The following is a 22,169-nucleotide window of genomic DNA, read 5'->3' on the forward strand; positions in this document are numbered from 1 at the left end:
ACAGCTACTGAATAGAAGAGATAGAATCCACTTCGGCTGTAACCTTTGTATTCAACGTATTGTTAGATTCAATAACAGACGTGCTAATAGCATACTTATGTAACCAGTTTATTTGATCAGCCATGGCTTTGAAGAAAACACTACTTTCTTTTTTGATGAACAGCTAGCCATATTCCTTAAATTGCTCTAATGTTGATGAAAATGAATAATAGCGTCGTTATACATACTCGCTCAGGGAGCGCGCACGAGCTTTTTGAAAACTTGAAAATTGTCACGTTTGTGCCGGCTATTATATTAGTAAACACTACAACGACCAATGACAGCGCGATTGATCACGTGACTTCTTCGTATTGCTTTCTTTTTGCTATGAACTCTGGGAGATCGTGGCCATGTTGTTGCTGTACAGCGTGACCTGTAAATGTAAACAATCGTTTTAAGCGGTTTTCAGTAATGGAAGCGTTTGAAGAGCTTACGGAGCACGTTTTGCCAGACAGACAAGAGAATTCGTTTCGTGGTGTCACACTGGTAGATGCTAGCTCAGCTAATCTTTTCAACGAGGTTGACCCTGTTAAACAATCAGATGACAACAGTAATAACGTAGTTGTGGTTAAACAACGCATCGGTCAAGGTAGAATTCAAGCTGATGAACAATCAACAATTTTTCAGCGACGGGATTGCAAGCAGGTAGTTTTAGATGCAGACTTCTGTAGAGCAGGTTCTGACGAAGATAATGAAGCAGATGATGGCCACGCGGGTAGTGACCGGCTTACGGATTCGAATTCATCTGAAAAGATGAGTCCGCCTTATGAAACTTCCGACGTGCCAGACACTGTATCTTCAATAGAGACTAACGAATCGTCTTTTGGGGAAATAAAAAACAGCATTCCTATTAACTTCCCTATTAAGGGGCGTATATTAGCTAGGCTAAGACTTCATGGTAAAGGATATGAATACTTCATGACTAAAATGAAGTTGGTCATTGGAAGAAATAGTAGTAAAGGTGCTGTTGACATTGACATAGGACACTCCAGTTTTATATCTCGAAACCACCTGACTATAGTTTACGATTGTGGAGACTTTTACCTAAGCTGCGGTGGAAAGAACGGCGTATTTGTTGATGATGTATTTCAAAAGATTGGTGCTCCTAGACTTTTGCTACCTAAGTCGTAAGTATAGTTTTTATCAAATCTTTGCATTTTATCTATTGATGCGTTAGGTAATTTACATGTTGTTCATACGGTGTTATTCAGTATGGTTGATTTTACATTCTTTCATAATACTATATAATTTATGCAATTTTACTGATTTTGTTTTAATTCTTTCGTAGGTGTACTCTCAGATTTCCAAGTACGCAAATTGTTATCATCTTCGATGCAGCAGAACGCTTTATAGACCAGTATTCAACCACTAACCCAAAAAGCGTTAGCAGCTATGAAGTTACTGGCACAGCAAAAACTTTGAACACACTCAGTGTTCAAATCCCAGAGAATGATCGAGTAGGTGATTTGAAAAAACCAACCAAAACCTTCTTCAGTCCCTGTCCATCTCCTTCTGGTACAATGAGGTAGGCTTTATAGCTTGTAAATTATTTTGTCTAGCAACATCTAAATTGGACCTTTTGATAGGCCTATTAGTTAGAATAATGGCAGACCCTGTTGTATGATGATCATAGTTAACTAGCAGAGCAGTTATATATTTTAGTTTCTGCAAACTACATGTTTGCCTTGCTTTTCTTCTCAGTCATATGATCAATGTCTAGGTTAAGAATCAAACACTTGAGCTGTTGTCATCTTGGTAGATCTCTCACTTTGTATTCCAGATTTACATTTGTCATTTTGACTCCAAATATTGGGTTTCAGCGCTGTAAATTCGTGTCCTACAAGTCCTACCAGTGCTGTCGTCTATTCTCGCTCAGCCTCTTCTACCTCACACAGACCAATCAAACCTAAGTATATCACAGATGCTGTTGTTGCCAAAGATGATAGGATTCCTTTGTTTGGTAAGCACAGGGAATAACTAGTTGAGCATGCATAGTATGACGTTTGCCAAATGAGACCATATGCCACAAACCTGTGTCTGAATATTCTCTCACGTTCAACCTAAGTTTTGGTGGTCCTTCGGTTAATATGTCCATGCCTAGCTCATGTGGTTAAGTGCAACAACAGGTTGGATCAGTAAGACGGAGCTGTGCTGTAGTTGCAATAATATACATGTATTTGTGCGTGCGTGTCTGTGGATCCTGGTGAACTCTTTGCAATAAAAATTTTTAAACCGTTTGAAATTGACACATAGACTACGGATCACCTAGTGATGGTTTTGGTGAAGAATTGAGCTCCACTTTGCGGTTATTTATATACCCTACAGGATAATATTATTCATTCAATTATATTTATCATATTAAATGGATTTTTAAAAAATTGGGTATTTGTGGGCAGACGATTCCGCGCATGACTAAAATCCGCAAATAATTAGTTGTTGGTTTAAAAAAAAGGTAGAATAACTACTTCCTAAAATTAAAACTTAGTCGCCAGGCAGGGTCAGTAAACATAGCTGAGTTCCAGCCTCTTTTGTAACCATAATCGGGGGTTCGCACTGCACCTTTTGTCAATACATCACAATTCTTTACAAAATTATTCAAGATTGTCATGACTTCTTTAAAATTCAGCTTGACATCATCATCTCAAAAGTCACCCTTGCAGTTTTTCAATGAAATCATCTCCAACAACTTCTAACACTGAAGTCGATGGCATTGACAATGATGGTTTGGATATGATACATCAAATACATGATATGTATTCGTGTATGTGCTTTTCCGCGAATAAAATACAGTGGATCACGTCATACGACATCAATTCATTCTAGTTTTGACATCGTAAGGCGAAAATGTCACGTAGAAGAGTATAGAAACCCATAGTAATTATCTAATGCAAACATCCCTTAGTAAAAAACATCAGTTTCATATACATACTACATATTAAAAATTAATAACAACAAAATAGTATACTAACCTTAGTAACTATAGTTACTTACAGTAACTTCAGTGTATTTAGTGGTTATGATCTGCAATAAAATATCACATTGCTATGTACAGTACTTACCATATGGAGCTCTTACCTTGGAGACAGATGTATAACATAAACTTTGTATTTAACTTAAATGAATATATAGTTTCTTGTAGGGAATTTTGTCCTCCTTCAAATAGTGTATAATGCAACAACCAATTTCAGAGTGACTGCCAATGGGAGTAATTTTTGTTGGTTAGTGTTTCGGCTTCTCCATTATAACTTATATAAAAAAATAGTGGGCATGGCTTATTTGTTTGGAACCATGCGAGCTCCGATATACGCTTCCGCTAGTCGTGAAACTTTGTTAGGTTATACAGCTCTGTACTGTCAGAGTCGTGTAGCTCTACAAAGTCTCGCGACCAAAACCGGAAACAAAAGTGCCTGCTTCCAAACAAACCCGATCGACATACTGATCTCTCCTGGAATATTCGTACCTGGCTCTCGATACCGTTCTTTTTTATAACTCTCCATTATAACTTAAATAAAAATAGTAGGCATGGCCGGTTTGTTCGGAAACGAGCGAGCTCCCATATATGCGTCTGTATACTCTGAAGCTATACGGATCTGATATGGAGGGGGACGGCAAAACATTCCACACCGTAAGGCGAAAAAACCATAAAACAGGGACATCATCACCCGATGTGCGCTGTAGTCTGCAAACAGGCATGAAAAGACAACTTGTGCGAAATATAACCCGTGAACAATATTGTCCTATAGCGTATCTGAAGCAACATGTTATGATGCGTTTGTCCGTCCAAATGCCTTTTTGAACAACAATGTTGTTCTATTCGTAGACATGTCTGTGTGACTGTTTTTTAAGCGATCTAATTGTGGGTTTGAGGCTCACCAGGGATGATCCTCTTTTTTCCTTGACTAATGCTAGTTTTGATTCTTGCAATGGTGCTTATTTTTGTTTTGCATTTACGTCACCATATCAATCTCGTGTGTGACGGAGGGTGTCTTATTACACAGTTGGGCAATGTCTTTTGCACGAACAAGGGCAAGTTAGCTAATGTCTGGCGCTGCATGTTCTATAAATCTGTAGAAACAGTTCAAGATGATCACAATGTTGTGCACCTGTAGAGATTTTAGGCTCTCGAGTTAACGATATATCTCTCAACTAACTGGCACTAAAGATGTCTCTCAACTAACTGGCACTAAAGGTGTCTCTCAACTAGCTGGTACTAAAGATGTCTCTCAACTAACTGGCACTAAAGGTGTCTCTCAACTTACTGGCACTAAAGGTGTCTCTCAACTTACTGGCACTAAAGGTAACCTTTCAACTAACTGGTACTAATGATGTCTCTCAACTAACTGGCACTAAAGGTGTCTCTCAACTTACTGGCACTAAAGGTGTCTCTCAACTTACTGGCACTAAAGGTAACCTTTCAACTAACTGGTACTAATGATGTCTCTCAACTAACTGGCACTAAAGGTCTCTCTCAACTAACTGGTACTAAAGGGGCCTCTCAACTAACTGGCACTAAAGGTCTCTCTCAACTAACTGGCGCTAAAAGTCTCTCTCAACTAACTGGCACTAAAGGTAACCTTTCAACTAACTAGCACTAAAGGTGTCTCTCAACTAACTGGTACTAAAGACGCCTCTCAACTAACTGGCACTAGATGAGTCTCTCAACTAACTGGCACTAAAGGTGTCTTTCTACTAACTGACACTAAAGGTAGCCACAATGGCTTCAGATTCGAGATTCACCAGTTACTAATGCAGTAAAACAAGATTAGTGACGAAGAGGCTTTTGTCACATGTTATGGAAGCAACCACACTTACTGAATGTGGCACAAAAAAGGATGTATTCATCTCAAGAATGCTTGAAATTACGTTTTTCATATAAGAGCTTGCAATTTACTCAATTCAAGTTTTGCCATGTCCATAAACAAGCTCAAAGCAAAAACATTGAGCGTAGCAGAGGAAAAATGAAAAAATCTTGGCTTTCATGTGAACTTTATTTTTGTCGGTTGTTTTGGAGTTGATAGTTGAAAAATCTGTTTGTTTTGCTTCCTAAAAATAACAAAAAGGGTATCCGTGAAAATCCATTGCCTTGAGCAAAAAATTTTCGGTTTAGTTTCTGTAACCTCAATTCGAAACCAGGAATGTTAGGGAGCATTTTCCCTGAAACTGATTAGCAAATAAGGCAACAACAGCGGTGTGATCCATTTCAACAGTCATATCATTCATTCTCAGTTTATATTAAAAAGGTTTCCTTATTTACAGTTTCGTTTCGCTAGTCAGCATCTCTGATGATCTGCTTGCAGCTGCCACAATTTTGTGAGGTTCATTGCTGACTTGAGTTTACTCATATTCCTTGATTGCTCACATCTGTTGTCACAAATGTAGGTTTTTCTGAGCTACAATATATACAGCAAGCATACTTGTTTAATAGGTCTTTCACTTCTTGGAACGCAAATTCTTATGCGTTGCAGCGATTCCAATCAATACCTGTTATGGGGCAGTTTTTCTGAGAACTGAGCATACTAGTATGCGAGTCTAAAAAAGCTTGTCAAATTGGCAGTCATAAATGTTGGAAAATCTCAGATATCTCTTTCATTCTTGATACCATTTTTGAAAATGTTTCTAAGGGTGTCAATACTCCCCTAACTGAATTTCCATTTTCACTTAGTGTCGTACGTCGGCAGTCTGATCACATCAAGAATTAACCATATTGCTAAGCTATTGTTATGCTCACATGAGTATCCCCAAATACCAACATGTGTATATGAACAATAATTAAAGCCCAAGCATCCTGTTGGCATAGGGATTAAGCCAATAAATTTAGAGCTCTGTACATGGGAGAACCAACTTGAAGTTGTTTCCTCGCTGTAATGGCAACTCCACAGATTTAATTGTAGTATTTTTTTGTATGGTAAAGATGACTCCACATCTGTTATACTATTTCTTGCATACATTTTAGTATGCTTTATCTAGTGGATTGAAGGTTAGGAGCAATTATTAGTAAATATTCATGATGTATGCGCAACTTGTCATTGGTACTTTCGGGTCCAACAACAGTTATTTATAGAATGGTAAGCGAGTAATACTAAATTAAGTGTAGTAATACATATACATGGTTTACAATGAAATACACAGCAAAATATTATTGTGTAAACATCTCACGGATAGGCATTTGTTTTTTGTTAGCATGTCGTAGCTCCATGGCTGCTTCTTTCAGACAGCAAGTCGTAAAAGGTTCTTGTTAAGAGTTTTCATTGCCATAAAAGGCATTTCTAATTGTTTTTAACCTGTACAGGCCATCAAACATTTTCTCCTTCGTCCTCTTGAGCTGCTGTCATATTTTCTGTGTCATTGGTAACAGCTGATGTTACACTATCAATTAGATCGGTTATTGCGGGTTGCATATTAGTGGTGAGGCCAATGTCAGCTTATCTGCAATCCTCCACTGAACATTCCATCTTCGTAATTCTGATGATCATGGCGATCTTCACAGGTGCATATCACTAAAACCATAGCAATACTACAGCAACAACGAAAAAATTAAAGTGCCGGTCTAATAGAGGTGGTATTGAATTAAAGGGTGGCACTGTATTTTTTAACCCTTCTCACTCTAGTGGTGTTCTATTAGAGGTGGCGTATAAATAAATGTGGCATTCATATAGAGTTTTATGGTATATCAGTGGTTCCCAACCAGGGATGCTCGCACCCCCAGGGGTTGCGAGACATCATTCCAGGGGGTGCGAGAAGCAGGGCTGCAATTTCTAAGAAATTTCCTTAATTTAATTGTTTTGCGCTTTAAAGGATAGGATATCTTTTGAGGAAATTCCAAGAAAATTTTCCAAAACTTAGTTCGATAACGTCATGGAAATCCTAAGTTTATAGTATTTTCATTCTTGATTCCTCTTTCATATACATTACATTGTTGACGAATTTATCTTAATCAGGTAAGAGTGTCATGACACCAAACAGAAAAAAGAATTCCCAAGAGGTTACTTTTTTCAAATCTTTGCTCAACGACTTTTCCGCGTTTAAGTGCGATACTGCCAAACATACAAAATTTCATCATATGATCTATCTATATCAGTGGTTCTATCAGGGGTGAATTTTGGGATTTCAGGGGGTTGGGAATTTGGTAGTTTGACACAGGGGATTTCCAGGGCACCAATTTTTCTTATCTAAAGGGCAGCGAGAAGTGAATGAATTTCAGTAGTTTCAACAAAGCCAAGATCTAAAACTGTGGAAAAGGTAAGGATTGCTACACTACATGCTTATACATACCTGCAATATTAATTGTTCAGTTACCGATTTGGTTTGCATAAATGTATAACATTTTGACAATTTGCTCTGTAGCCTAACATATGTACGATGTTTTACTCATGTAGATATTGAACGTATTCAAATATTTTGATTGCATATCCCATATTGTAGGTGTTAGAAATGTCGAAGACAAAAAGACGAACATATGATGATTCTTAACTATGGATTAACTTGTATGATTAAAAGCGGCATCGAAGTACCACAATGTGTTTTGTGCATGAAAGTGCTCGCTAACAACTCCATGAAACCACATCAACCTAAGCAACACTTAAAAAATAAACATGCAGAACACATGGATAAATCAAAGTCGTTCTTTGAAGCTAAAGAGAGAGGACTCAAGCGGGCAAAACTGGATTCCACTGGCAGCTTTCTTATCCAGGCACAGCCCATTACCGAGGCATCCTATGCTCTGTCTAACCGTATCGCCAGAGATAAGAAGCCACACACCATTGGTGAAACATTAGTTAAACCTTGTGTGCTGGAGTGTACTAAGATTATTCTCGGAGACACAGCCGCTCAAAAGATAGCTGATTTATCCCTCTCAAACAGCACAGTGAAATCGAGGATCGATGATATGTCAGCGGACATAAAGAGGCAAGTAATAGAAACGATCAAGTCATCTCCCATGTTCGCCATTCAACTTGATGAGTGATGTTGCTAGCATTTCACAGCTGATGGTGTTTGCACGCTATGTACACAGAGAGACAATTGAGGAAGAATTTCTGTTCTGCAGTCCTCTAACAGAGGCTACCACAGCTGTTGATGTTATGAATCTGGTTTCCGACTTCTTCAGCAAAGAACATTTGAACTGGGGCAAACTAATTGGAGTTTGCACTGATGGTGCTCCAGCCATGCTTGGCTGTCATGCTGGATTTGCACAGTTAGTAAGAGAAAAGAATCCTTTAGTGGTGAGTACCTATTGCTTCATTCACAGACAAGCGCTAGCAGCAAAAACTCTTCCCAAAGGATTACAGGAACACCTTTCTTCAGTGATTAAAGTAGTAAACTTTATCAAAGGCTCCGCCTTGCAAACATGTCTCTTTCACAAGTTATGCGAAGATATGGATGCTGTGCACTCATCACTATTGTTCCACACCGAAGTTCGATGGTTATTAAAGGGTAACATGCTTCTGCGTTTCTTCAATCTACGGGCAGAGGCCAATGAGTTCTTGAAAACTCATAACAAACCCAAACTACTGGCTTCAATGCAGGTGGAAGGCTTCCATTAGTGTCTTGCTTACCTGGTTGACATATTTGGTTCAATAAATAAAGTGAACACAAAGATGCAAGGTAGAGACAAAAATGTGTTGAATGTAACTGATAGTGTCAATGCATTCAAGGACAAGCTCAAACTCTGGGTGGAAAGACTGGCTACTGGGAATGTAAGAGTTTCATTTCCAGTTCTGCATTCGTTAGTTGACAAGAAAGCTCCTACTTCTTTGCTAACCAACATAAAGCATCACTTGACAGCTTGATAGCAGAGTTTGAGAGATATTTTCCAAAGTTAGATTCTAGCACAGAGCAATTGATGAGCCTGACCTGAGACCCTTTCAGGCGCAATGTTCACGAGATTCCGGAACAGTTTCAGGAGGAGTTTTTGGAGCTGACAAACAACTCTGCATTAAAAGATGACTTCAAGGAGTTATCAATAGAGCACTTTTGGGTTCAGGCCCAAAGATTGTATCCCAACATAAGCCTGGCCGCTTTCAAGATGCTCATACCATTTGCTTCCACATATCTTTGCGAGTCAGCATTTTCAGCAATGCTAACCATAAAGAGCAAATCTAGAAACCGTCTGAAAGTAGAAGCTGACCTACGGTGTGCCCTATCTACAACAACTCCTAACATCAAAATTCTGGTCAGCTTCAAACAAACACAGAAATTGCACTAGTCTGCTGACTGTCTTACAATGATAGATATATTGAGTTTCAATATACATTCATTTTTAATATTCCATGTAAATATGACTGTAATAAATGCATATATACATGTATATGTATGTATATAAGATATATATATGGAAATAAAGTTCACTATCTAGTTGCAGTGCATTATTTGAAGGAGTTGGAAGGGGGGAATTTCTGTCTTTAGCCTTGGAAAAGGGAATGGGGCAAAAAAGGTTAGGAACCACTGCGGTATATATAATGAAATGGAACTATGATTCAAGGGACCAGTCTACTTGATTCGGTTGTAGGAGGTTTGGAAAGGTTCTAGTGGTTGGTACAAATTGAACTTTTTTTCAGTTTTTTTTAATTACTAGCTCTGACTAAGCGGCAAATGTAAATATGTTTGCTACTTGATAAAACTAAGCAACATGTTTATTGTAATATGATCCATTCTATGTGAATTCGATAGGTAGTTTTCCAATGTGCTTCAACCTCGATGCAGCATTTAAATTCACATTTATGCAAATAACTAGATTAATGGAATAGGTTAGCGGTATTTGGCTTTTTTTTAGCTTGATGTTCTTCTCAGGGGTCAATACAGAATTGTAGTGATTATACCCATTATATATATATATTTATTTATATGATAAAACCAGTTATTTAAACATATCCTGTTGTTTTCCACTGACGGTGGCTAGTGATACACAAGTGTTCAGGCATCATATCATATAAGGTCGCTTGAGTAGCTATATTAGGGTAAATAACTATATCGTCAAGTAGTGACTGTCAATCTTTTTCTATTATAGTAATATATTTCTGTTGCAACAGAGGGCGATGAAAGTAAACCTCCCTACTCGTATGCTCAGCTAATAGTGCAAGCTATAAGCAGTACAGAGGATAAACAGATGACCCTCAGTGGTATTTACGGATATATCGCTAGGAACTACAGCTATTTCAAGGGCAATGAAAGGGGTTGGCAGGTATGTTACTACAGGAAACTTGTCTGTAGCATTTCTTATCATGATATCAGAAATGAATAAAGTCTATCAATTTTATAGAATGAAGCAGCTTGATTATTTTCTGATTTTAGGTTTTTAATAGTTAATTTTGCTGGTAGCCGATTGGCTGTTGACAATATTATAGCGTTTATTTTGCAGTTTCAAAATAAGTGTCTGTAACCCTGTTATGCGTTACCTCGTAGAACTCCATACAGTATTTAACTATAGGATACTGTTATTCGCATGTTTTGTAGAACTCCATACGACATAATCTTTCTCTCAATCGCTATTTCATCAAAATATCTCGGTCAATAGATGAGCCAGGCAAAGGATGTTTCTGGTCAATAGATCCAATTAGCGAGCCAAAGTTGGTCGCACAAGCCTTCAGACGACGGAATAAGAGGGGAATTCCTTTTTTTAGAGGAACTCCAAAAACATTAAAAACACAGTGAGTAACCATCTTGCTTCTCTTAACTTTCTTGAGTTTATAGTGGTCTGCTGCTTTGTGCTGCTTTGCAGCTGAACTGAAATTTGACTGATGAAGTTCAATTTTCAGAAAGGCCATTGATAATGACAAGAAGGACATCAGACTTCAACGCTTTTGCTTCGGAAAGCATTTTATAATATACATTGCAAGCATATATAGTATGTTCGCTCTGCCGGAAAGTCCTAATAAGAATAATTGTAAGCAGCGGCCTAAATGTATTTTTGCTGTGAAGTTCTTCATTAGGGAGGCTCAGATATTTCTGACAACTAACTTTTCATATTAGAGAATGGGGGTCTGCGTTTCAGTCAAACTGCGAAAGTGATAGCATTTTTTTTTGTATCCGGTTTTACTCAACTAAAAAAAATTGAATATGAGAGAGGCTTCGTTAGACTGTCGACAGTGGAGATAGTCGGTTTAGTTGAGATAGGATGAACAGATCACATTTTAGCTTGTGGCGGTGAAAGGATTTAAACCATAACTGTCACGTACAACTTTTATCGTATTTTCTAGGTAAATCAGCCACGCTGATTCCGATTTTGTACTCAAAATAAAGGTTGTTCCACCAACCTTTAAAGTCATTTAGGCTTTTTTAAAGCGTTTCAACAATGATATACAGCCCCCCAAGGATAGCCGACGGCTGTCATATGGGCGGGGTTTAATGATGGAGCTCTGTTAGGATTGTGCTAGCTTGGGTTTCGGAGCAAACACAACTCTCGCGGGGTGGTCGCGTTGCCTTGTTAGGTTTTAGAAAACACGACTCGCTGTTATCGTTTCATCAGCTCATTCAGTCAGTAGGCTCCGCGGTTCACAATAGCAAACCTTGAATTTCTACAATGTGGGGTGATACCTAATCAAAATAATAGATCCATGCAGAATAAAACATTTCAAATTACCTACTTTTAGTAATTTTAACATTGGTAAAAGTCGTAGTATATGCTTAAAGTTGAATATAATTTACCCGAAATTACCCGAACAACGGCCTTTTTTTCCTAGTTTTTGATTAATATTTTGCCACCCCTAATATAAAATGACAAAGTCTTTCATTGTTATCACATTGTTTTACCTGGCCAATAAGATGGGACAGCAGGCAAAGCTGTGCAGTGTAGTTTTCATACTCAAAATCTAAATGCAAAAACGAATTTGAGCTATTTTATGATTGTGACTATTAATATCACGAATGCTTGTGAATGGCAACTGATTGATAATAACGGTGACAATATTGGGATACTATATTTATTTGACAACAAAATGAATTCAACAGATAAGTAAAATAACCACTATAGTTCATAATCTTTGTAAATTTACAAGGTGCTTTATTCAGCATATTTGTTTGTTCGGGTGCCGTGTTCGGGTTAATCCCAACAGAGCTCCATCATTAAACCCCGCCCATATGAGCGCCGTCGGCTATCCTTGGGGGCTGTATATCATTGGTTTCAATATCCGTTTCGAAAACAACACAATCGGCATTACAAGCTCAGCCAATAAATATGTGACAAAACCTAGCTTTTTCAGAAACGGAAGTTAGGAATGTTTAGTCCGATCTAGAATAATAGAGATGGGTGTCTTAAAACCCATTATTATCTAAATCCAGCCTGTAAAATAAGCTCAGTCTTTTATGAAAGGTATATAAACTATTTAAAATTGCTCGTAGCTTGTTACATGATGTTTAAATAGGCTGAACGCCGAGAAAAATGAGCTCAAAAAGCGCGGTTTTATCACAAGCTAGCGTTGTTATTGCGCTTTCTTAAATATGCAATGTTAAATAGCTTATCTACCTTTCAGAAAGGGCTGAGATTATTTTTAAGGCTGAATTTAGATATTAATGGATTTTAAAACACCCATCTCTATTATTCTCAATCGGTCTAAACATCCCTACATAACTTCTATTCCTAAAAAGCTAGGTTACGTCACGTATTTATGGGCGGAGCTTGTTGTGCCAATCGTGTTGTTTTCAAGACCGATATTAAAACGCTGTAAAAAAGCCTTCATTACTCTGAAAGTTAGTGGACTAATCTTTATTTGGAGTACAAAATCGGAATCAGTGTGTCTGATTTACATTGTAAATACGATAAAAGTTGTGCGTGACAGTTATGGTTTAATATGTTTGTTCTTGTTTTAAGCTAGTTTATTATTATTTGTTTCATGAAGGATCAGAATAGTCAGTATGCTTACATGTGATAAGCAATGCTTACATCGCTTCGTTGTGTAATACAGATCAGCTCCTGTCTCCCCTACACCCATAATCCTTCACCCAGCCATCTACGCATCAACCATTAGCACTAACACGGCACCGATTAACAATGTCTATAGCACCGCTGCAGGAACCACAACATGCAATACAAATGCACCGTCCGTAGTCACTATTGCAACCGTCAATTCCATAGCAGAGGCTGTCACGATGCAACTCAAAAAGTCACAGGTTGTTGATTTGAACAACATTAGAAGCATACAGTCCGCTCCTGGCTCTCCGCAAGGTGACTGTCTGCAGTTCTTCTATTCCTTTTTGTTTTATTTAACTGAATGTCGTTAAGGCATAATATTTTGTAAAGTCATATGTTATACGCATCAGCTAGGATTTATGGTTATAGCGTGTTCCCAAATAGATTTGATGTTTAAAATCTTGTTGCCTGTTGACAAAGCACGAGACCACGGACATGCTTGCTACTGTCCAGTAGCCAAGGGTGTTACTTCTGCAGGTTTGGTACGAAGCATTTCTCTTACTTCCTGTCGGGTAGTGCGAATTGTGGTAATTTGTGGACACGTACCATTCGTTTAAGGTCTAGTGTTGAATAACTTTTACATCGCTCTCTAGTTGGTAGCTGTTTACCAACTGGCACAAAACACAGTAGCTGGAAAAGAAAGCATGTATACATTATGGTGGAATTAATAGTAACGATGTTTAAGGTCATCTTTCTGTATGAGTGTTTGTCATTATTTAATGCTGCTCTTTCAGCCTACAAGGTTGTCTCTGCTGCCTCGCTAATAGCCGCCAATGTTGTGCCTAAAGGTGCAACATCACTAATTGGCTCAAAGACGTCTGGAATCACTCTTCTTCAACCCACGCCCAAACATACTTCGGTTGTTTCCCATATTGGTAGGTGATGTACTTTTGCTTTGACTCATGAAATATATTTCTAGATAGGAAAGGATTTTGTATTTTGGACCGTTTGTTGTTTTGATCTTGGACCCGGCTGCTTGTTGTGGGTATGACACACAACGCATCTCACTCAGTTTCATGTTCGAGCGAAAGTCAGCAATGGCAAATGTTTTGTTCTCGTTCGTTGTATAAGTTGGAATTATTATATCTCACATACAGAATAAGACACCTTTTGCTTCTAGCAATTAAATACTTGTGTTTTCTGTACGATGATATAGTTTTTAGTTTGTGTCGATGTAAATAAATATTTCTATTTAAAAACAATTATTCTGAGCAAAACCAAGACAAACAATATAACATACACATTTTTGGACCGCCGTCTCCCCACTCCACGCAGTCTTCACTTAGTCTCCTCTAGATACCTAGGCAACTTAAAAGTAAACAAACCGTTTATAGCTTTTATTAGTTGTTTCTCTCTTCTTTTTTTGAATTTGTATTTCTATTTAATATATAGCAATATAATTCTAACATGTATTTGTTATAGGTTTTTAACCATTACATGTATTTATAATTCATACAAATGTTATATCTGAGTTTTGGGAAAGCTTGGAACGGATTAGGGCGTTTATATGATAAAATGAGCTTCCACTTATGAAATGGCTTCCTGAACGAATTAATGTTATAAGTAGCGGTTCCACTGTTTCTTAAACTGAGTAGTATGTTGTTAGGTGACTCCATATCTTATGTTGAGTATATAATTAATATCTTGGTTTCACCGGCATGTACACCTACTTTATATCCGTCCCAGCGTTCACAAAGTAAGCGTTGTTGAAATTAAGGGGCATCCTCTTTTATGTGAATCAGTTGACCAGCTCACCCAAAAGGTACAAAGTTACCGCTCTATTTTACCCCTATTACTGGTCACTCATTGATTCTCACTGGCTGCCAATCTTAAAGCAGATAAATTACATAATTTTTTTATTGTATATTTCAATACATCAGAGTCTTGGCTTTCGAATGAGCTATTGTTTGCCATGGTGAGACAGACATTGGTTGGTGTTTATAGGATTTCCCCAGAGCTCTACCGCGAAAAAGTTTACTGGCATAGTCTCAAATTGTGACGTCACAATTCTCATATTCGTTGTTGTATGCTCTTACCGCTTATTTATCAACTACGATAATGACGCTAGTGGCAGGCAAAGGTAGGACAACTCCAGAGAACGAATGAAGATGACAAAGGAATCAGTGTCATTAGTTCTCCATGTACATATTATTTCTATGATAAGTACCTCAGACTCCAAGAACCATACTATATTTTCCCGATGATATTATGCACTAGCTCTTTATTTTTAATGTGATGTTGAGGGTGACGACTGAGACTAATTAATTTCAAGCATTGCGTGATCTCGCCAAAGTGCGATTGACATTTAGTCCAAGGGCCACGCAACCCGCAGGTCATAATTTAATTGATGTGATTTCATTACCTTTATCAACGACAGTACATTTATTGAAGCATAATTAATTAACCCAGAACATGTGTTTGTATTGGTCGAGCGTTAGCACAATCGCGGGAATTGTTGATTATCTAGAATCTTAGTTTATTATTAGCGCTCTCCGGGTTTAACAGCACCGATTGTCACAAAAAAATGCAGCCTCAATGGCAGCGAAAGGGATCGACGACCTAAGGCTAAATGAGAATTAGGACATCACATTTTGAGTACCTAAACCAAGTGTTTTTTTTTTGCAGGACGTACTTTTGACACCCCGTTTTTCATAGTTCTATTATTCTTTGTGTATTGAATATAGGCTCATTCGAAAGCCAAGACTCTGATGTATTGAAATATATAATAAAAAAATTATGTAATTTATGTGCTTTAACTACCATGTTAATTGTATTAACTTCTGTATGTGTAGTTTATCTATACCTTACCTACCTATAAAACAAGCCAATTAACATGGTTCAAATCATTTCATTTATATCAGGTTTCACAAATGGTTATGAATTATAATGTAGGCCAAGTAACAACCAGTTTTGAGTTATTGCTTACAAGTAGAGATGCCCCGATTCTAAATTCACCAGCCGATTCAGACACCGATCCGATATACCGATCCTTATTGAAAAATATTCAGATTCAGATAACGATTCAGATCTTTTGTGTTGCGTAGATAGTTGTTCGTTTTATTATGCAAATATAAACATAATGCAAAGAAAATATAAATATTAATGTATTTGTTTGTTTGTATTTATGGAAAAAATATATATACGTATTCACATACTGATATACCGTGCATGTAGTAACAAAACAGTCCATGTTTCTTGTAATTTGTAAATAAAGGTAATTACTGTTAGTGGTACAGTTCTCTCTGTGATAACTCTCTCTTTCTCTCTCTGTTGGATGAACCGCTGCTAAATAGTTGCTCTGTAAAAGTATCGGAATTTGCAGGTTTTAACACCCATATCGGCACCGATTCCAATACTAAAATCGGGGCAACTCTACTTACAAGCTCTCTCAATATGCCTCCATCAACACGTTGGTCCGCTTTGAACCATGACAAACATTTACCCTGGTATCATCTGCAAACGGAACTTGTCAATGATGATATATACTGCTGTTCAAGTTGGTTTATTAGGAAGTCGTTTTGTCACTCGAGATGGAATAGTAAATATAGTTGGCTCACTAATGCTGAAATCATTCCGTGTCTTGATAAATTCCCAGTCTACTGAAACAACGTTTACACAAGTGTTATCATATGTTATGTACTTACGCCTTCACGACGAAGGTGATTTCCCTCATTGGCAGGGATTGAATGTGGAAACACTTAAATGCTAACCCATTCACCTTGAGCAAGTCGTAGCATCACTAGAAGCAGACGCAGTAGTAGGACTTTTCACATTATAGTCCTGTGTGATGTCTTGTAGAGAATGAGCAGATCTCTATAGCTACTCTCACTTCTCCACAAACACATTTAGTACAGTCAGGTACCTTGCTATCCTCCACTTCCTCTACCGTCTACACAGTGCAATCTCCGGCAGAGTCATCGGCGGTTGTCTGCTCTGTGCACCAAGCTGGTCAGGTAATGCTCATCTTATTACTCAGATGTCTTTAAAAGACAATTAATCAGCTTTTTGTGAAATCAAAATGGTACTTATTTTATGAACTTGAACACTTATGGTACTTATTTTATGAACTTGAACACTTATGGTACTTATTTTATGAATTTGAACACTTATGGTACTTATTTTATGAACTTGAACACTTATGGTACTTATTTTATGAACTTGAACACTTATGGTACTTATTTTATGAATTTGAACACTTATGGTACTTATTTTATGAATTTGAACACTTATGGTACTTATTTTATGAACTTGAACACTTATGGTACTTATTTTATGAACTTGAACACTTATGGTACTTATTTTATGAATTTGAACACTTATGGTACTTATTTTATGAACTTGAACACTTATGGTACTTATTTTATGAACTTGAACACCCAAACTCCAAGATAACTGGTCTCTCAACACTGTCGATTGTTGATTTAGTCTGGCATTCCGAGATTTGCCTCCGCTCATTCAATCTTTAAGCTCGTGTATTCTCAGAAGTATGGTAAGTCTTTGTACAATGTTGATGTCTGCTGTTACTCAGTCTTTTTTGTTTACTTACTCAGATGATCTCAAGCTAAGTACATATTAGCCAAGAATCTGCGTGTACGTTTTTTACCTGAATTCTGTGCCAAACAACTTGTAACGTTGGTGATTACTACAATTGATAATATACGTGTAAGTGATATGCTCTATGCGTGGTTTTTCTTCGTTGTCATTGGTTATAAGAGTGCACACTTAAAATAATAATTAATGTGCTCTCAAGTCCAGGATTTACAGTTTTCTACAATCTAATGCTGAGTTTTGACTACAAATTTATAGGTATTAAACTATCATAGACATTGACTTCCTCTTTTAAGACTGGCCAGCTATAGGTGATGCCTGTAATGTTACCGGTATGAACACATACAAAGGTATCTACATACATGTATATTTTTTTCAAGGAATGTGTTTTTTCTGTCCGCGCTTCTACCATTCACCGGGATCCAGGATACTGATATTTTAAAACTCTTAAAAAGCCAAGTTTAGTATTATATTTTTCAAACTGTATACATAATGTAGTAATTTACAAACTGCAGAGCTTAGAGAAATGTTGGATGTCAGATGTAGGAATTCATTCTGGATGCTGAGACAAACCTTTGCTGTTGTATGTTACTGTGATTGTAAGTTAAGGTAGAATTGTAATTGTATCAGCAGCTGCTTTCCATTAGGAAATCTATAAAAAAGTATTTTAATATTTTTTGATAAAAATAAAGTGTAGTAGATTTGGGTTTTATATTTGTTTTCAGCTATTCCAAGCATAAAGGCTGTCTTATAGTAATAATAATTTAATAAACAGAAGTAGCAATAGTTACACGTACATTAATAAACCAACTTGATAACTCCACAGCTCAATCTCCTTTCTGTTGCATGATGCATATGGGTAGAGCAAAATATCCTTCGGTTAAATATTCCTTGTAACTAAAGTGTTTATTAGTGTTCAAAATTGGAATTGCAGTAGTTTGCAATAACATAGATCTAGTGAACTGTATATAAACTTAATATTAATAATAAAAAAACTGGTCATTGTTTGTGATTGAATGAAATCGCAATTCTTGCTTGTTATAGTTTCGTATTGGTTATTATAATGGAGTAAATTTACCATGAACATGCAGAGTTTTAACCCATCAGTTTCCAATCAGCAAATAATGGAAATCTGTTTTGACTGATCTGTGGATGCAGTTTACAACAAAATTTTACCAGTATACATGCAGCTTTAACGTGGAGTGAAGGTTGTTTTATTGGTTTTAATATGGATTTGAAGGTTATATAAAATAATGAAAAGTGTTAGCATAGCATTAACAGCATATTTTAAGAAAGCCAAGGAGTTGTCTACCCAGGCCAGTGTTATAGTGTCTTGAATTGCTATAGCGTTAGTGCCTGCGTACACAGGCTGATCATGCAGGCCAACGTACAAAATCACTATTGTGCAATAAAAGAATAAACATTATACGTTGGCCAATAAAGTTATTGCCTTCTGGTTAGTTTTTAAATTTATTAGACTCACCAAACAAGTTGCAATAGTAGGTTTATCGTTTTCTATACATTTCTGAAATGTCAAACGAGCGCATAGTGTTGTCAGACTTAGCTAAGGAGATGTGAATAATGCAAAAAGAAACCCTTATCGTGTCCACATCTTTGTGGCAGTTCAATCTTTATTTCCACCCTATTAGCTTAAAGACTTAGCTTTTATGAAGTTGGTTTGTAAATATGTAGGGGCTTCTCTGTATACCGTGTTTCAAAAAGTGTACTCACAGAAAAGTGTGTTCACTGTCTTTATTGAATTGTTCTTTCTGAATAATAATCCTAAAATTATATTCTATTACTTAGCAAGTTTTTGGCGTAAGACTGTTTCATCGAAAATTGCATTTTTTGTTCTTTGAGTTGAAATTTGCGGTTATTATAAATTTGCTTGCGCTGCCGTGTTTTGTACGGTTCAGCGCTGTTGTTTATTGAACAGCTAACATTTATGAATCACCCTACAATCCATTCTTTGCTCAAACATGTGATGTCTTAGTAGAAGCTGGACTAGCCGTCTACAGGGTTATATTTTGTCACTTCATTTTCTTCGCAGGTTGAGTCGGCGAACAAAACTGTTGCTCAACCAATATTTATCCAACTCGCTCCTGGTGGCTTGCAAGCTCAGCTGATCCAGCCGAACGGAGGTACTGCTAAGATGGCCAAGGTTGACATTTCTTGATGCCTGTTGTCCGCAGCTCCCATCTCTCCTACTCGCAACGTCTCTTATAGTAGGTTGATTGATAATAACTCCATCACAGCTCGAGATGGTGCCACATGGACTCGGAGAAGATAAAACTCCACGCAATGAAAGCAGGGGCAGATAAATCCTTTTCGATTTACGCATATACACATAAATGTAGGTGTTAACCTCACTCATTGGGTGCAGTTTAAATAGAGGTATGGTGATTACATTAATACTATCATGTTGCGCATCTAAAGGCATTTAGTCTTTGTACTTGATAAGTCTGTTGGGGCTCATAGTCCTTGTAGCTAAAAAACATTTAACGAGCAGCTGAGAGTAAATATAATCAAATGTCGCTTATGTTGAAGGTTTGTAAGACCGATGATAATATATGCGTTTTTTTTTTTCATTTAGATTAACTTATCAGTTAGTTAAAAAAAATGCTGAGATTTGTCTTTTCTTTACACTCAATATATTTTTTACATACGAAGGCAGCTTTGCGTCATATCATCTGAGCTTTGAAATTGTTTATGTCAAACTTACTTTTGGTTTCTTATCTGAAATCAAAGAGAGCATTTATGTGGTCTGTACATATTCCACAATACTGTACTCTATAGCCCCCAACACTATTGTAATCTATAGCCCCCAACATTATTGTAATCTATAGCCCCCAACACTATTGTTATCTATAGCCCCCAACACTATTGTAATCTATTAGCCCCCAACACTATTGTAATCTATTAGTCCCCAACACTATTGTAATCTATAGCCCCCAACACTATTATAATCTATAGCCCCCAACACTATTGTTATCTATAGCCCCCAACACTATTGTAATCTATAGCCCCCAACACTATTGTAATCTATAGCCCCCAACACTATTGTTATCTATAGCCACTCAAATTTATTCATTACCCTTTTTTGTTGTTGGACACTATAATTTGTTATGTAAAATATGTTACTTATTAATAAGTATTTAAAACAAACCGGTAGTATTTCAACGCATTGTGCATATATCTTGTCAACCATGTATAGGTTAATGAAATTTCTAAACAACTGTTTATAATTTGTACAGATGGAAATAAACATTCTACTTTTATATAACAGTCTTGTCAGAATTCATATTTATTAGACAGAAATATTCGTCATTTGTCTTGAAGTTATCGCTCTGCATCTCTTTCCCCTTCTCTGTATCTACATGTATCTCACAACACACGCGTATCCATGCCATATGTACTCAGTCTAACAGCAGCACTCTTGGTAGATGTATAGCCAATTTAGTCAAAGGTGAGAAAAACTGGAATTACAGAAAGAAAAAAAACATTATGGTAACGTGTTTAAGTTGATTTATTGTAGTAAAATACAGGGCTACGATGAGTAGTGATCAATAGTAATGCCAAACACCTGATGGTTCATACCAGAAAATTGGTAAAGCAAATTATAACATCAACATTGGATATTGTGAATCACAAAATAGATTTTTTAGAACCCAGCTACAATTGGCAAAAAAACCATTGCAAGCCGTTTATATTTCCTCAGCATAAATTAAGAAATGTAGTAAAAAGGTGCGATGGCAGAGGAATAAATATATTATTTATAACGTATCTGTATATTTTGAGTTAGTTTGAGATAAACAAATGAAAGGCAAAAGTGAGCAATGGCAAATAAATACCACGATCCATTAGTGCACAATGTAAGAGTTAATTTATGATGCAAGATATTTATAATAAATATTAAAACTGAATGAAGCTACAAAGTTAAAGTTTGACGGTCACGATGGTGAAACAGGTTAATTGAAACTGGAGAAATGGTTACAGCCAAAGAATAAAAAAGGAACAAACGTCTAGTGAATAGATTTCTCAAATAACTGGAAAAAGCATGAATGTAGAGCATATTTTTAAGGCTAGCCAATGGTAAAGACCACCGTAATTGCTTGTTGAGAAAACAAATCTGTAAAAGCAATTGGTTTAAAAATTATCAACACTTGCCAATTAATTGCAGATGTTTTTAAAACCAAGCCAAATGCTCTAAATACAAAAATTTGTTGTGAAACAAGAAATTGAATTTTAATATTTTATTAAAGACTAGAAACAATTCCGTTTTTAAAAAAATAATTTTTAATGAAATTAAATCCAACAAAGAATGATTTAAGGAAGCTTAAAATTATGGAAATTTTATTTTTAAATTTTTCATCGATAGGCTAATAGCCTACACATTAATATGTTTATATACAATGCTGAGTTGTTTTCTTTGATTACCACATGTCTGCAATTAAAACTTTCTTTTTTTAAACTCTGGGAAAGTCTCTCAGCAATAAAGATTCAACTGATATATTTTATGGTTTTTTTAAAGGAAAAATGTACGCAAGTAGGTGCATTTATTTTACCGCTAGAGTCATTTTGTATTTCATTTACTATGCAAGTCACCAATGCTACAAATATTGATTACTGGATTCACCAAAACTGAATGGTTAGCTACTTTGAACTGTTGATTTCCCTGAGG

General features: G+C 36.6%; 1 protein-coding gene across 2 annotated transcripts; it reads left to right on the forward strand.

The window, feature by feature from the left end:
• The first annotated feature begins 389 nt into the window (after positions 1 to 389).
• Positions 390 to 20,560, forward strand: LOC137393224 (forkhead box protein K2-like). 2 transcript variants are annotated; one of them, XR_010978281.1, is made up of 10 exons: positions 390 to 1,166; positions 1,328 to 1,564; positions 1,860 to 1,999; positions 10,065 to 10,216; positions 10,489 to 10,682; positions 12,936 to 13,195; positions 13,675 to 13,815; positions 16,739 to 16,893; positions 19,539 to 20,410; positions 20,512 to 20,560. XR_010978281.1 is itself a non-coding variant. In XM_068079680.1 (9 exons), exons 1-9 carry the CDS (start codon positions 451 to 453, stop codon positions 19,662 to 19,664), a joined length of 2,121 nt encoding a protein of 706 aa, XP_067935781.1. In that variant the 5' UTR covers positions 390 to 450; the 3' UTR covers positions 19,665 to 20,560. The 2 variants fall into 2 exon arrangements, 1 of the variants encoding a protein (XP_067935781.1); XM_068079680.1 differs by having other exon boundaries at positions 19,539 to 20,560.
• The last annotated feature ends 1,609 nt before the right edge of the window (positions 20,561 to 22,169 follow it).

The sequence above is a fragment of the Watersipora subatra genome, chromosome 4 (assembly GCF_963576615.1).
Source record: "Watersipora subatra chromosome 4, tzWatSuba1.1, whole genome shotgun sequence".
NCBI lineage: Eukaryota > Metazoa > Bryozoa > Gymnolaemata > Cheilostomatida > Watersiporidae > Watersipora > Watersipora subatra.